Here is a 14505-nt window from a genome sequence, read left to right on the forward strand (position 1 = left end):
AAGTTTTAGAGTTACTAAATTTGGCCTTGTGAGTATGAAATATGAAACATTTATCTGTTTTCTACCTTTGTTGTCATAAAAAAAAACCATAAGAAACCAAATAAACCAAACAGTACATCTTTCCACAACAAAAAAAATCAGAGACAAGTTTAAAATGTAACAGGATAGATCTTTCCAGAAAGTGGAGGTGTCGGGACATTGCCAGAATAAGTGCACTATTGTTTCAGAACTTTTTATTACTGTGTGAACTTACATACAGACAAGAAACAATACATACCTATAGACATTCTTACATACAGACATAAAACTAAACAAGATAAAATACTTACAGACATTCAGGGAGTACTGTGTGCTCAACAAGAAAAGAAAAGGACTTTACAGATCACTTTCTCAAAATGTCTCCATGATAGTGTATGTTTTGGCAGCTTTGTTATTCTTAATGTTTTTGATTGTGGCAGCATAACGGAGTATTTCTTCGGCCCACTTGTTTTTATGGATATGAAATTTCCCCAAAATCAAATAAAAAAAAATCATTGTCCAAAATCTGTTCACCAAAATAAATGTAAATGATTTTTGTTTTCTCTTGTAGCTGAAACAAGCTGGACATTGTTTCAAAAGATTATACTGTAAGAACATATAAGAACAATGGTTTCTTCCTCCAGTTCACAGAAGTCACACAAATATTCTGTCTAGTTTAAATCTATACATTGTTTTCTTTGTAGGATATATTTGATGTTATATTTTAAAAGACACTTCTTTCACCTTGTTGTTTCATTAGAATTATTTCTTAAGTTACATGCGGTGTTTTTTTTTTCTTTCAGTTGACGTCACACTGTCAGAGCGCGCTCACACCGGAAGTGGGCTCGAGCAGATCAGGTAGACATGGCGTGTTTGCTCCCGAGCAGCAGTTCAACTATGTTTCCTCTAATACGGCGAATAACACACCGCTCTTGGATTCACTGTTTAGTCCTGGCGACATGTTTAACGTCGCTGCCAGTCTCTGCAAAGCCGGACAGCCTCCGAGAAGTCACCGACGGGAACTGGGAGGAGATCCTGACAGGAGAATGGATGATTGAATTGTCAGTCCAATGCTATCGGCTAACTAGCTCGCTAATAGAAACGATTTCCTGTGCATGTTCTGATTTAAATTACTCATTTTTCATTAGTATGACATCTGCCAACAGTGAAAAGTAATGTCGAAATGTCTAAGCTACCATCTTAATCTAAAAAAAAAAAGAAAAAAAAGCTGACAGATCACAGAAATGTGTGCGAGCCAGTTTGCTAAGTATCAGGATAATGAAGTACACGATCAGATTAATGTGGTTGCACTGTTTATCAGCAAGTCTTATCTGTGCAATGTAATGCCTCCACAGCTACGCACCCTGGTGTCCGGCGTGCCAGCAGCTGCAGCCGGCGTGGAAGGAGTTTGCGGACTGGGGGGAGGACATGGGGGTCAACATAGCCAAGGTGGACGTGACAGATCAACCCGGTAGGCCTGAGTGACCTTCTCTAACTCTTCATGCTGAATCATGCAAACAGAAAATGAAGCTTCCAGCCAGTGTGTATTATATCAAAACTGAACTGTATAGTCAGTCATTTGACTCTCTCGTTGCAATTTCTTTGTAATAGTTGTCAGTCGATTGTAATGTGATATTATATAAGGGGTGTTTTATATAGAGGAAGGCTGAGAATATAACATATTGGTGGAGTTACAGAGAGTATGAAGGATCTGCAGGGAATGGTGTGTGCTTCAAATGCAGATTTTTCTGAAACCTCCCTTTTTTTGTTTTTACAATAATAAGCGTCTTTCTGTTCAGTAACTATGTTTAAAGAGGGTTGTGTAGTTGTATACATTTGCATTGGCATGCAGGGAGAAAGTTCAGTGAGATTAGTGCATTTCACATCACACCCAAAAAGTACAAAAGGAAAATATGTTTGCATGTGATCCATCCATGAATGCTTACTTCTACATCAGGGCTCTCCTACCTTTTTTTAAGACGAGCGCTACATTTATAAAATAAATATAGTTGCGAGCTAACTTCTACTCCCCTTGTTTTGGTTTTATTTTTGCAGTGAATATTAGCACATGTTGATATTATATGCTTAGCTTTAATGACATTTCTGACACTACATGCTGTCGACCAGGGCATTGTACTGTGGTTAGATAGAGCTGGAGTTTTAGTAAGTTTAATAGAGTTTGCTATGAGTGAGGTTTCGTTCATGCACGGGGTAGATTCTTGTTTTCTTTTTTGATATTTGCTTGGCAAGCTGCTTATTGAGGGCCTGCGAGCCACTGGTAGCTCGCGAGCCATTTGTTGGAGACCCCTATTCTGCACACATGTACTTACATATTCAGAGAAAAAATAAATAAATAATACATTTTTAATTGAAAAATGACAGTAAATCTGTCCATTTGGAAGTAAAGTGAAAGGGTTTGTTTTCTTTAACATAAATTTCATTCATTATACCCTCCACTCCTCTGTTTTGGGCGTTCAGGGGGCAGTCTGTGTCGAGTTTTCTTTGCTGCAGATATTTGTATACCAAAAAAATGATCAAGGAGTTAGTTCTAAGGATTTGTCCTCCCAGTGAGCATCATCACATTGCTTGACATACCTCTCAGTAAAACGCCTTTATACAACCCAAAAATAGCCTCAAAGCTGAGTGAGCATCTCTCTCTAAAACACTTCAATTAAAACCTTTAGCATTACCAGGAAGAAAGTGGGAGTAATTATTATAACTCTGAACATTTTTGACAAGTAGCCACGGAGTCACTAAAGATACAACTGAAGTTCAGGGTTTAAATTAAAACACTTAAAGTTACAAAGCTTTCAGGTGTCTAAGTGTCTCCATTCCATCGGTGAAAACATCCTTCAGGGACAGTAACTTTACTTATAACGAACATGTGACAGTCTCTCTTCTCGTCAATGATGTAAACATTTAATTTCATGTCTGTTTCTTTTGCCAATGACTCTGGATGTTAGCAAACAGTTAATTGAGGTTTTGTTTTGTGTTTGTGTTAAAATCTAAATGAATATGTCACTCTGGTGTTTTTTAACTGCTATCAGACTTTAAGATAGTCGGTCTGCCGATGAGTCAAACGTCTGCTTCTTGCACACTAACAGTTCTTCTCTGCTCTGTCCGTAAGGTCTGAGTGGGCGATTCATCATCACTTCACTTCCTACTATTTACCAGTAAGTTATTTAGTGGTTTTGTTGCTTCCGCTTTCCCTTTGGCTGCTTGCACCATTCAAAAACTATCTAGAGGCTTGAGCTATGTTTAAAATCTCATGTGTGTTCACGTTACTTTTGTTATGACAGGAACACTATGCTCATGTTTAATCATCAGAAGTGAAACTTTTTCTGGAGAAGTCTATGAGATTTTCTATACAGAAAAGTATTCAAACTAACATTAAGTAATGGTGGACATGTTTCTTCATCTGTGCAGATACATTTTAGTCACATCCTGCTTTCAGGTCTGCACGATTTTTTTGACACCCAAAATGAGGTTTTTAAAATGTCGCGTTTCAGCTGCAAGGACGGCGTCTTCAGGAAGTATCAAGGAGCTCGCACCAAAGAAGACTTCCTCAGCTTTGTCGATGAGCAGAAGTGGAAGGCAGTGGAGCCGGTCTCCTCCTGGCTCGGACCATCTTCCTTTCTGTAAGTTGATTCAAAACCATGGTCCGTGTAATGTCCCGTCTTTTACACCATTTGATGCAGTCATGGGGAAAAAAAGCATCCTGGATTTGTTTTGGATTCAGGTGGGACTTGTTGTAAACCCTGTTATTGTTGAAGACACGACAGGCTGCAGAGAGACAGGAATCTGTGATGTACAGCTTATATGAACACCACACATACTGTACGTTTTGTTTATATGTCGTTATTACAATGTTCTTTATCGTCAAACAATCCATTAATTCTCATGTCCTTCAGGCCAAACTATTGTACTTTAATATCTCTCATAAGCCTCCCTTGTCGTCAGTGTTTTCACATTGATATCACTCAGGATTTAGCTTTTTTACTTTTTTAGCTTCTTATCACAGCGACAGTTTTGGATCCTTTAAAGATAAAGGAACATCATTCTCTTGCTTGTTCTATTCTTAGTCTTGTTGTTGGTCTAAAATCAGAACAACAAATGCTCCAGTTCCGTCCTCATTAGGCTTTGTGTGGTATGTGATGCTACGGCCTGATAAATCGTTGGTAAATGACATACTGTCGTTTTCTCTTCTCTTCTTTTTTTTTTTCTTTTCTTTTTTCTTTTTTTTTTTTTGCAGAATGAATTCGATGTCTGCCTTGTTCAAGCTCTCCATGTTCATCCGGGTGAGTGATGACTTCTCTCTTGTAGAGCCGAATGATTTGGTTTCTCATAATTCCTGTAAAAGAGAAGATGATGCTGATCCGTGTGACACAGCACGAGGAAAACACACTCGTGTGTTGGATGCATGTTAAAAAACACAAAAGCGATCCAGTTTTAGAGGATACTCAAACCACTCAAAATACAGTTTAATGTAGGTGACCTGACCTGTAACACAAACTGCACATGTTGTTATGGAGACGGAATTTAAAGAAACCGCAGCTGTTCCAAAGTTTGAAGGGTCTCAGATTTAATTACCAGCAGAATTCAACTCTGACCTCTTCTTCTTTTAGATGACTTGTCATTTTAAATGTTACAGGATAATGCCAGCTTTGTTTTACCCTCAGCAAATCCTATGTTGCTACTATAACCAGTGTCAAAAGCATAAGTCATTCAGCAGAACAGCTGGGCCTTGTATATATTTATTGAAGTAAACAGAAGTCAAACAGGAGGAATTGTCACTTTCTCTTTGGTGTCTGGTTTCAGCTTTTGATGAATTCTGAGCTCTTGTGTTTCTGGCAGCCAGACGATGAACATGAGCATGAGTCAATATAAGGTTTATGTTTATCATAGAAAAGGGAATACCCAGTCAACAGTGTGCGGCTTTATTTAGTTATTTATGTTATGATGCTTCTGAGCAACAGAGGAGTAAGATGTTGTTACACACACGCTTTGACAAAGAGAAAGACGTCCAGTAGAAGCATTTCTGCTTCTCTAAATGATGTAGTGGTTATTTATAAGAGGTGACCCATTTCAGCAAATGACTGTCTGACAGTAACATTCGATTACACCTTCATGTTTTCTACAACACTAAGCATTTGTGGAGCCAAAGGAACGATCACTGAAAATAACTATTTAGTATTAAGTCTCCAACTTTAACCCACAGACCATGTTTACATTTGACTTTATAAACATTACATTTACAGCAACATTTTTCTCACTGTTACAATATTTCATCACAATGTCACAAAAGATACATAAACATAAAAGTAAAAAAGTCATTTTAACGTGTAGGCGACCACATGTTGGATTGTTTAATGCATTCAATATATTTATTTTTATATATATTGATATTTATGCCTTATTTGGGCAACATGAGATAATTGTCCTTTCTTTAGACTTTTTTCATGCTTTAACTAAAATCGTTTTTACTCATTTTTCCAGCGTTGTCATAACTACATGACGGAGCAGCTCGGGATCCCTGTTTGGGGATCTTATGTCATCTTTGGCCTGGCCACGCTGTTCTCTGGCCTCGCACTGGGACTGGTGAGTTCTTGAGCATCACTAAGTCGTCACGTTTAAATAAAAAGACGGCAGTGAAAGTTTCACCATCTTGTCGTTGATCTGCCTTTGCAGTTACTGGTCTTCATCGCAGACTTTGTCTTCCCCTCGCGCCGATTTTCTTCTCAGGATTACTACCAAAGTGAGTTTAAAAAAAAAATAATAATGTGTGTGTGTGTGTGTGTGTGTGTGTATATATATATATATATATATATATATATATATATAACATTTATAAATGTGGTTTCACCTGCTGTAAAAACACGATGACTCTGCATAAAAATAGACTTTGAAGATATTAAACCTACAGTTTTGCTGTTTCGAGGCTCCCTGACTGTTCTGAATGTTTATTCTGCAGAAAAACAGACAATGGAGCAGGCGAGGTTATTCCAACGACAAGATGCCGAACATGAGGCGGACGGCGAGGAAGACGACGACGAAGAAGAAGAAGAGGATGACGACAGCGACGTCTGGAGGAGAAGGAGAGGGTCACCAGAGGGCCGCCCGGAATCAAAGGGACAAGGATTCTCCGATGAAGCCCTGAGGAAGAGGGTGGTGGGTAACCGGGAGGAAGATGATGACGACGACGATGAGGAGGAGGAGTCTTAAAGAGTCACCCCGTCCTCTACTCTTCGAAATCAAATGAGGAATCTGCAAAGTCGGAGGAGGTTTTGGTCCTGAGCAGCAGTGTTTACAGCAGGGAGCCCCTTAAGCCTCACCCCTTTAACGTCCCCTTCTTTCCCCTTTTCTCCTCCTCCTTCCTCTCTGGGCCCCCTAGAAACACCTCGTCTCTTTGCTTCTCCTTCTCTTCTTTTTAAATGGGAGCGCTTCAGACTCTCACACCGCTCTCGCTGCCTGAGCAGAAGGCTCCAGCTGGAAAAGAAAAAACTCTCCTGACACCTGTTTTCACTCGTTGAAACAAAAAGCATTGTCAACGTTTAGGTATGAAGAGCGGCAGAGACGGAATTTGCAATGTTGTTTATGCTATGCATTGTTTTTTAAAGAATTGTGTGTTAATTATATGTTTATTATTCTGAGTGATTATAACAGGCTTAGGTTACTTTGTACTGTTTTACTATTCGGCTTATGTATACATGCAGTCATAATACCTTGCATATATTTACAAACTCGGACAGTTCAGTTAAACACAATGCACACACCCTTTCATATTTAGCTGTTTGGTGGATGAAAGAGTGGCACAAAAGTTTTTAAGTTTTGAACATACCTTTGATTTAGTACAAAACTGCTGATAATTGATTCTTTATGAGGAATACTTAAAAAAAGCAGCCAGTGCATCAGTTTACACCATAGACTGAATATTGACATACGCCTCCATCTCCTTTCGAAGCCAAAATACCCTCGCAAGGCGCTTACATAGTCCGCTGATGTCGCAGTTGGAGCCAAGATGCGTGCACAAAGGAGCCGGCTGGTTGAGCCTTGGACCTGAAACCAAAGCGTACCTGTAAAACCTGAGCAGTCTACAGCAGAGCAGACTCTTGTCTCAGTTGGAAGCAGACACAGTTATTGAAAGTTTAATAACTTTTGTGTTTGCGTTCGTCATGATTCCTCTGGCAGTTCCTCCTTCACCTGATCTGATATTTACCACTGCAGGAGACACATTTATCAACAGAGCTACCAAACATGATGTTACAACTGCTCCTTTTCCACAGACAGAAACTTATTGAAACAAATGTTCTCTGAAAAGTGAATACTTTTAGATTCTTTAGAACTAACAAGAATGGCTGAAACCATGTTTTTGGAAATGTCCTTTGTCGTGTATTTTCATTTCAAAGTCTGCACCATGTGTCATCTGTAGACATGGAGGTGGGGTTTATAGAATTCTGGCTTCACTTTACAGCAGATTGTGCTGTCCATTCGTTATATAGTCTGTGGTTTAACAAACTCTTTGGTTTGATAAAGAGGTTGTGTTCATTTTAATTGCAGTGCTTGAAAGAGCGCTCACTGGCTGCAGGATTAAAATGAGTTGGAAAACAATAATCCAGCATTTGTAGAAGCCTTATTGGTCATTGCTTCACAATAAAATCCTTAGACTGTTTTTGGTCCTGACCCACCAGTTGAGCCGTTGTAGGAAGGATTTGTTGTGATTTTAGCTCTACTACAGTGTCGGGAGAGTTGACAGTAAAGAAATGATATGAATTAGATAAGTAGAATAACTCTTGATTGAATGTCTAACATCAATTTCAGTGTGAAGCAGTGGCTGATAAAAATCGGTGGATGTAGCAGTTGTTTTCTTTTAATATGAAGCAACTGTTAAACTGTTTCAACCTGTATTTCTTCAAATGGCCAGCAGGAGGGTGAACATATTGTGTGATGTCACAGTTGGTGTCAGAAGGCCAATTTAATTCAGTTAAGATGGCAAACTCCAAGGTAAAAAAAAAAATTAAACATTTCCATTTCAGAAAAAAGAAACAGAGCTTAAATTGTTCTGAAAAAATGTGGTTTGAATTAGTTGAAGGATTATTAAACACAGGACACACAGGTGAAAATCTACATTTAGTACACAGGTACTTACGGGGCAGGAACCCTTCTTAAAGCATCTGTGCCCCAAAGCTTTGACTGAGCGGTGTTCTTTACGGTCTGCTGAAAAGTAAACCACGCTAAGAAAAGTTTATTTTTATTCACTCCCATTTAAAAACCCCGGTGAATGTTCTGTAGATACTGTATGACTCCATTATGTTTCACAAAATTAACCACTGAGATGTTAAACCTTATTTTATTGTTTCTGTTATTTACGTGTGATTCTCCTCATTCTCAAACAATGTCTTCATGAAAGGTCTGATTGTGTTGTGATCTCGTGAGGTGTGGGGTATCTGTACGAGTACGAGGACTTAAATGAACAAAGGGAGGCTTACTTTCATCCTACTGTAATCTTGTTTTCACCCCTTTCAAACAGTATTTTAATTTGTTGAGAACTTCTCCTTTAATGAGTGCAGTTTTTGTGATGTGGTTGCTGGCACTTTCTACATATATTTCATAGAGTAATGCCACTCAAAGAGCAACCTGTATATGTCTGTCTTGTGAAGAAAAATGAGCTGTGTGTGTGTGTGTGTGTGTGTGTGTGTGTGTGTGTGTGTGTGAGAGAGAGAGAGAGAGATATTTTCAATGCTCATTACATTGTTTATGTTATTGGACTTAAAGATGACTGGAATAGATTTTTCTTTTTGGCTATTCTCTATTCAACAAAAATGTAATAACTAATTAAATTACTGGTTGTAACCGGTTGCCTTTTTTACCTGACCACTCTTAAAGGCTTGTAGCATTCACTCTGAGCTTCTTGTTTGAACATTTCTTTGAATAAAGATTGAACTCTGGAAACTTTCTCACCTTAGCTGCTTTTGTTACTTCCAAAAAAAGCTGAGACATACAAACATTGACTTCCATGTTTTTGTGAACAAGATGCTACAACAGCTGCTGATTACACAAACATATATACAGTATATGTGTGTGCGTTTATATATATACATATTTATTTGGGACAACTGAAACACAATGAAATGTCAATTACTTGTGGAAATGTTTACCCAAAAAAGGTAGAACTTAATGATATAACACTATAAACAAGCTTAAAATTGATGTTTCAAAATAAAGTAATACTGCTTGAGAAACTAGTCCATCTGACTGGCTCTATGTGATAATAATACAGTAGAAGGAAAAGAAAAAATGTGAATGCGTTCCAGTCCTTGCCAACAGATGTCACTGTTGCACTGATTTTGAGTTGATGTTAAGTCATCGGGCAAGAAACATTTATTGATTCTATAGGTCATTCTTTCAACATCAAGGCCATTCAAAGGAAGGTTGTCACAATAGGGGGGGCATATGAAATGCATGGGGGGGCACAATTCTTATCAGCCAGTATATTTTAATAATCCTATAATGTATTCACGCAGCACGCAAACATCACGTTAAACATAACCAACAGCAATAAGACCCAGCACATGTCTTTGTGCTCTCGCTTGTTGGCAGTAGCTTTGGGTTAAAAATATGACTGAAAAAGGTTTTATTTTTAAGGTTTGATACTTTTCAACAGTATCGATCATTAAAAAAAGGAAATTGCATTGTTTCAAATCACGTGGTATCGATGAAGTTTACTACATTAATACAAAGTACTTTATAAAAAAGGTGCATTAAGAAGAGAAACAGCAGGACATAAAAAGATGGAAAGTCGTAGAAATAGAAATACAAGTGTATAAAGAGTGAAAATAAGAAAGAAATTCAACATAAGAGCAAAAATCAGTCAAGGACATCCACATGTCCATTCACGTTATCACATATATATCAGGAGCAGGTGACAGGAACAGACTGTAACATTTGAAGAAGTTCTTACTGGAGCAAATGAAAAGCTACAGTTTAAATTTCCTGCTTGTTCTCCTGAGTGCTTCCCATTCCCTTTGTGAGTGTAACCTCCACACTCCTGAGTGGTTTTAGTCCCTCTGGATTAAGAGTGGAGCCGGCCTCTGGAGTGGATCTCTAATCAGTGTTATCGTTGCAGCTCAGGTTGTCTTCTGCATGTGCTCTGTTAACTTTAATTTGCTTGAGGCTGGAGGAGGAGGGAGGTGTTGGAAGGCATTCCCCCTGCTGTGTGCTTCTTCTGATGTGTCTGTGCAGTGAGATTGTATTGTGTGCACATGCCATACACCTGGCAGATGCTTTACCAAAGATTCCTTCACACTCAACTGAAGCCCCCCTCACTGTGTTTTGATTTATCGGACATACTCTGAACTGGATAATCAGCCGGCTGTTTTATCGTTCTGCTGTGTAAAATGAATGCAGATGGCAGCGCTACTGGTTTAGTGATTTCACTTCTTGTTCATTTAGCTCGCTTTGGTCCATATGGTTTTCTATTGACCTTGATTTCACTTTAACAGGAATATTTTTAAACAACGCTTGCAAAGAAGAACTGCTTGAGTTCTGTATATGTTTAAGTATACCAGTAGAGGCATGTGGGGAAAACTATACATGAACAAGATAAATGTACCCTGCCATTAAGGTGTTGAGTGTCAGTCTAAGAAACAGCATGAAATGACAGTTTTTGTTAATAACTGGAGGAACATCCGGATCTTTAAGGGGAAAGTTTCGAGATATACTCTGTTAACTAAGTAAAGTTATTGTACTATATTATAGACCTTTGAAACTACTATTTTAAGTTCCAAAAGTTACACATTATTCTTTCAAAATACAATGTTAATAAGATTCATTGCAGGGTTCATACAGTATATAAATAATCTTTAAAGGAAACTAACAATTCCATATGAATAAAGAGGACAAAATACATTATTTTCCCATGAAATGTAGCGTGCAGTGAAGTAAAGGCATAAAGTAGGATAGATGTAAGTTCTAAAGTAAACCAAGGACCTACAAGATTTTGTCTAATGCATGTTCAGCATTGTTTGTTGTAAAGTACACCTGAGCGTTGGTCTTTCCTGAAAGTTTCTCTTTATCTGTCCTGTTTCAACCTGAGTCACTTTTTCCACCTCAGTGGTGAGCAGCCGACCACAAACACAAACAGAAACTTTAAAGCTCCGGTTTCCCAGGCACTTCTCTATCCTGTTTCCAGTCTTGAAATCCATCTGATCCTCCTTATAAATCAAATTGTTTCCATTCAGGCAACTACATTTTGTGTTGACTCCCACAATGAAAATGGAATAATTCACCTACACATGATAAATCAAATCTATGTGATTAGCCAAGTGTCTTTTTAGTGTTATAAAGTTTATTGCAAGAAAATCAAAGGTTTCTGCAGCATGCAGTACAAGAGGACTGAGGACATTTTTAAATTTAATTCCCTGGGCTGGCAGCCAGGCGGGTTTTTGCTCAAACCACAAAAATCCACGAGTAAAACAAGGCACTGTTACATGAGCCTCCTGACTGGCTGAGCTGCTGGACGCTGGCGAGGTGCGAGAGTGAGCATTCAACAAGGCCACACTTGTTCTCTGAGCTGCTGTGTCCCCTCTGTGTCCTCCATGTGGTCAGACCATTAAATCTTATAAAGAAGATGAAGAGATTGAGATTCCTCTGTTTTGGCTCGTAATGATGATTTATTCATTAATCTGAAATTCTGTAGAAGATGATCAGCAGGCTGGAACAATGGGGCTGCTATTGTTTTCATTTTTTTCTTAGCTCTCTCTGCCGGATTTCTGTCTGCATTCAGTGTTACTCAATCCCCTTTCTCATGTACAAAACCACACAACATTTATCACACATCAGCTCGTTTGTATTGGCGTCCATATCGATCAGTCAAAACAATTTGATCCAAATCTTTTCTCCAGAGTTATAATAAAATTCAGGGATGACTCATTAAAACTTGAGACACTTCAGGTCAGTTCTGTTGTGTTCTATTCGAGACTTTACAGACATGAGGAAAAAAAGATAGCTTTGTTTCATTTCAAGATAACATGTTTATGTTTATTTATTTTCCGTCACATGAGGATTATTCTGTTTTCCAAGTAGACTGTAGACATTTTAACGCACCACTTTTACCTTTCCGGATCATTTGCTTGTCTACAGCATGGGTGCCATATTGTAAATATGATTATTTCTATGTTTAGCCAACATTTGTTGATGAAGCAGTTACAGATTCATGGATGTATGATTCTTTTCTTAATGTATTTTGTTAATGTCAATGTATGACACATTGTTTCCCCCTGTGATTACAGCTCAACTGATTGATTTTTTTTTTCTCCCCAAAAAATCACCCACTGTCCACCAGTATTTACATCACTACCTTCAGCATCAGCATAATCACACAGGGGCTTAAACAGAAATAACAACAAGACACAGTTTGTTGTTGTGTCGCCCCTGCAGTCTCCAGCAGGTAGGCTATATTTTCCAGGAAACCATTGTGGACATGCCTGAGAGCAAACCCTGCTAAGGTCTTTCTTTCACTGGATGCAGAGACCAAAATAGAAACACCCGCTCCCTGTGGTATAAACACAGGAAAATATACTGACTGTTTGGGCAATGTACTGGACTATTCAGAATAAAGACTGAAGCAGACAAAGGTCCTAAAAGGGCAAAGGAGGAAAAACACTCCAAGGTCCATGTATAGAAATAATACATTTTTGTCTCGAAAGTTTTTCCCTGTTCTAATAAAACCCTCCATTAAAATCAAAGTACATTTACAAAATAGGTTAATTCTGTGGTTCTTTCCAAGTCACCTGAGTATATCTAATGCTACTTTATGATTTTATTTCAATGTGTTACATAGCCAAACATTGTACTTAACCTTTTTAAAAGCTAAAATGACTTTGATATTATAAACAAAACATTAAATTATTCAATATGATGCATCGTTATAGCTTAAATGCCCCCATACACCCATACAGAACACATAACATAACACATACAGGTGTTGCAATGCTAGTTGGAGCCACTTATACCTATGAGGTCATCTTCTTCTTTAAGGATGATACATTTGTGAAATAAATAAAGAGCAGGAAAATCAAGAGGGTTTAACACATTTACAAATGCTTCTTCTCTTAAAAGAGGCTGGCATCTTTCATGTCCATGCTAGCATCAAACAAGCTAGTTGACACACTGGATGCTTTAAGCTATACTCGTTAGCTATCTAGCTAGTTTCAAACCATTTAGTCAACTTGTAATTTTATATTATTTAAAAGTATCTTTTTGTTTGTGTAAAGATTTTGGTCAGGAGAAGGTGGATGTCTACTCCAAACTTGAATCAGAACTCAATGAGCAGTGAAACCGTTTCCATGGAGCCCATGATTTGTTTTGCAGTACGTCACCTGATGCGAATCTCACATCTGGTCCTCTTAGTTCTCCTAAAAGTCCCTAAACTAACATGAGACACACCCTCAGTTTACATTTTATCTGAGGTTAGCAGAAAAAAACAAACCCAAATCAGGATCTGAATGCAGTGTGCTCTTGTTGGAGAAAAACAATTCTGAACATCTTCAATCTCTTCACAGGAGTAAGACAAAGGGGAAAGGAAATGCCTGATCTGTCCCTGTTTTTTTTTTCTTCTGTCGAGTAATAACTTTTTGTTGAAAGTGTACAAAGTTTTACTGATAGAAAAACCATGACATACACTTGTACTCAAAAGTATAATCAGCAGAATAAAATGCAAGTAACATTTTAGAAGTATTTGTTAAAAAAAAAAAAAGAAGAGGAAATGCCCATGTGAATAAAATGTCTATTTATGACATATAAGACTCTTAATACAGTCAGAAGTGTAGCTAAAGCTGTAAAATGTGTAGCTGCCTTAATTTCATACATTCTTCAAGTTCGGATGATGATAACAATTTATAGATAATACGCATATATCATTTTTGGGGAGTTTTATGAAAATTGTAACCAGAAATAAAATAAATCAACGTAAAAAGTACAAAGCAATGTTAAATGTCAAGATTAGTATGATCTGCAGTAAGGTATCAAATTAAAAATAATGGCCCCAATAATTTGTTCATGTTAAAAATAACATTATAGGATGATCACATTTTTTAAATACTTCAAAATTTAACAGGATAATACTGATACTGAGGATACAAATAATATTTGTTTTATTGCTTTGTGTGTCTTGAAATGTAATGAATATGTGATCCTTCTAATGCACTGATGTTTAAAATGTAATGATAACTTTAAAGTACATCAAATTGTAATAAATCACAGCCATTAAGTGAATGTACTTTGTTATGTTCTTGTATGACAAGGTCCTCTCACGTCCTTTAAGTGTCTTAACATTAAACCTTCCGTTTAAATAGTGCACGAACATTGCTTCTGGGCAGTTTTAGTTGTACTTAGGTTAGGTTACAGCCTCACAACACTTTAACATCTCGCCTGCTGGTAATAGATTTACATGTACCAAACTGAAGTGAAGTAATTAGAATTAGGTGGACA

The 14505-nt window shown here is 37.7% G+C and overlaps 1 protein-coding gene across 1 annotated transcript; it reads left to right on the top strand.

The window, feature by feature from the left end:
- Positions 1-808: 808 nt before the first annotated feature.
- On the top strand, positions 809-8967 carry LOC306840871 (thioredoxin-related transmembrane protein 1-like). Its single transcript, XM_079370446.1, has 8 exons — positions 809-1079; positions 1374-1489; positions 3146-3191; positions 3528-3656; positions 4271-4316; positions 5515-5616; positions 5707-5773; positions 5990-8967. The coding sequence occupies exons 1-8, from the start codon at positions 883-885 to the stop codon at positions 6238-6240; spliced, it is 954 nt and encodes a 317-aa protein (XP_079226572.1). The 5' UTR covers positions 809-882; the 3' UTR covers positions 6241-8967.
- The last annotated feature ends 5538 nt before the right edge of the window (positions 8968-14505 follow it).

Source organism: Symphodus melops (assembly GCF_947650265.1).
Source record: "Symphodus melops genome assembly, chromosome: 19".
NCBI classification, from domain to species: domain Eukaryota; kingdom Metazoa; phylum Chordata; class Actinopteri; order Labriformes; family Labridae; genus Symphodus; species Symphodus melops.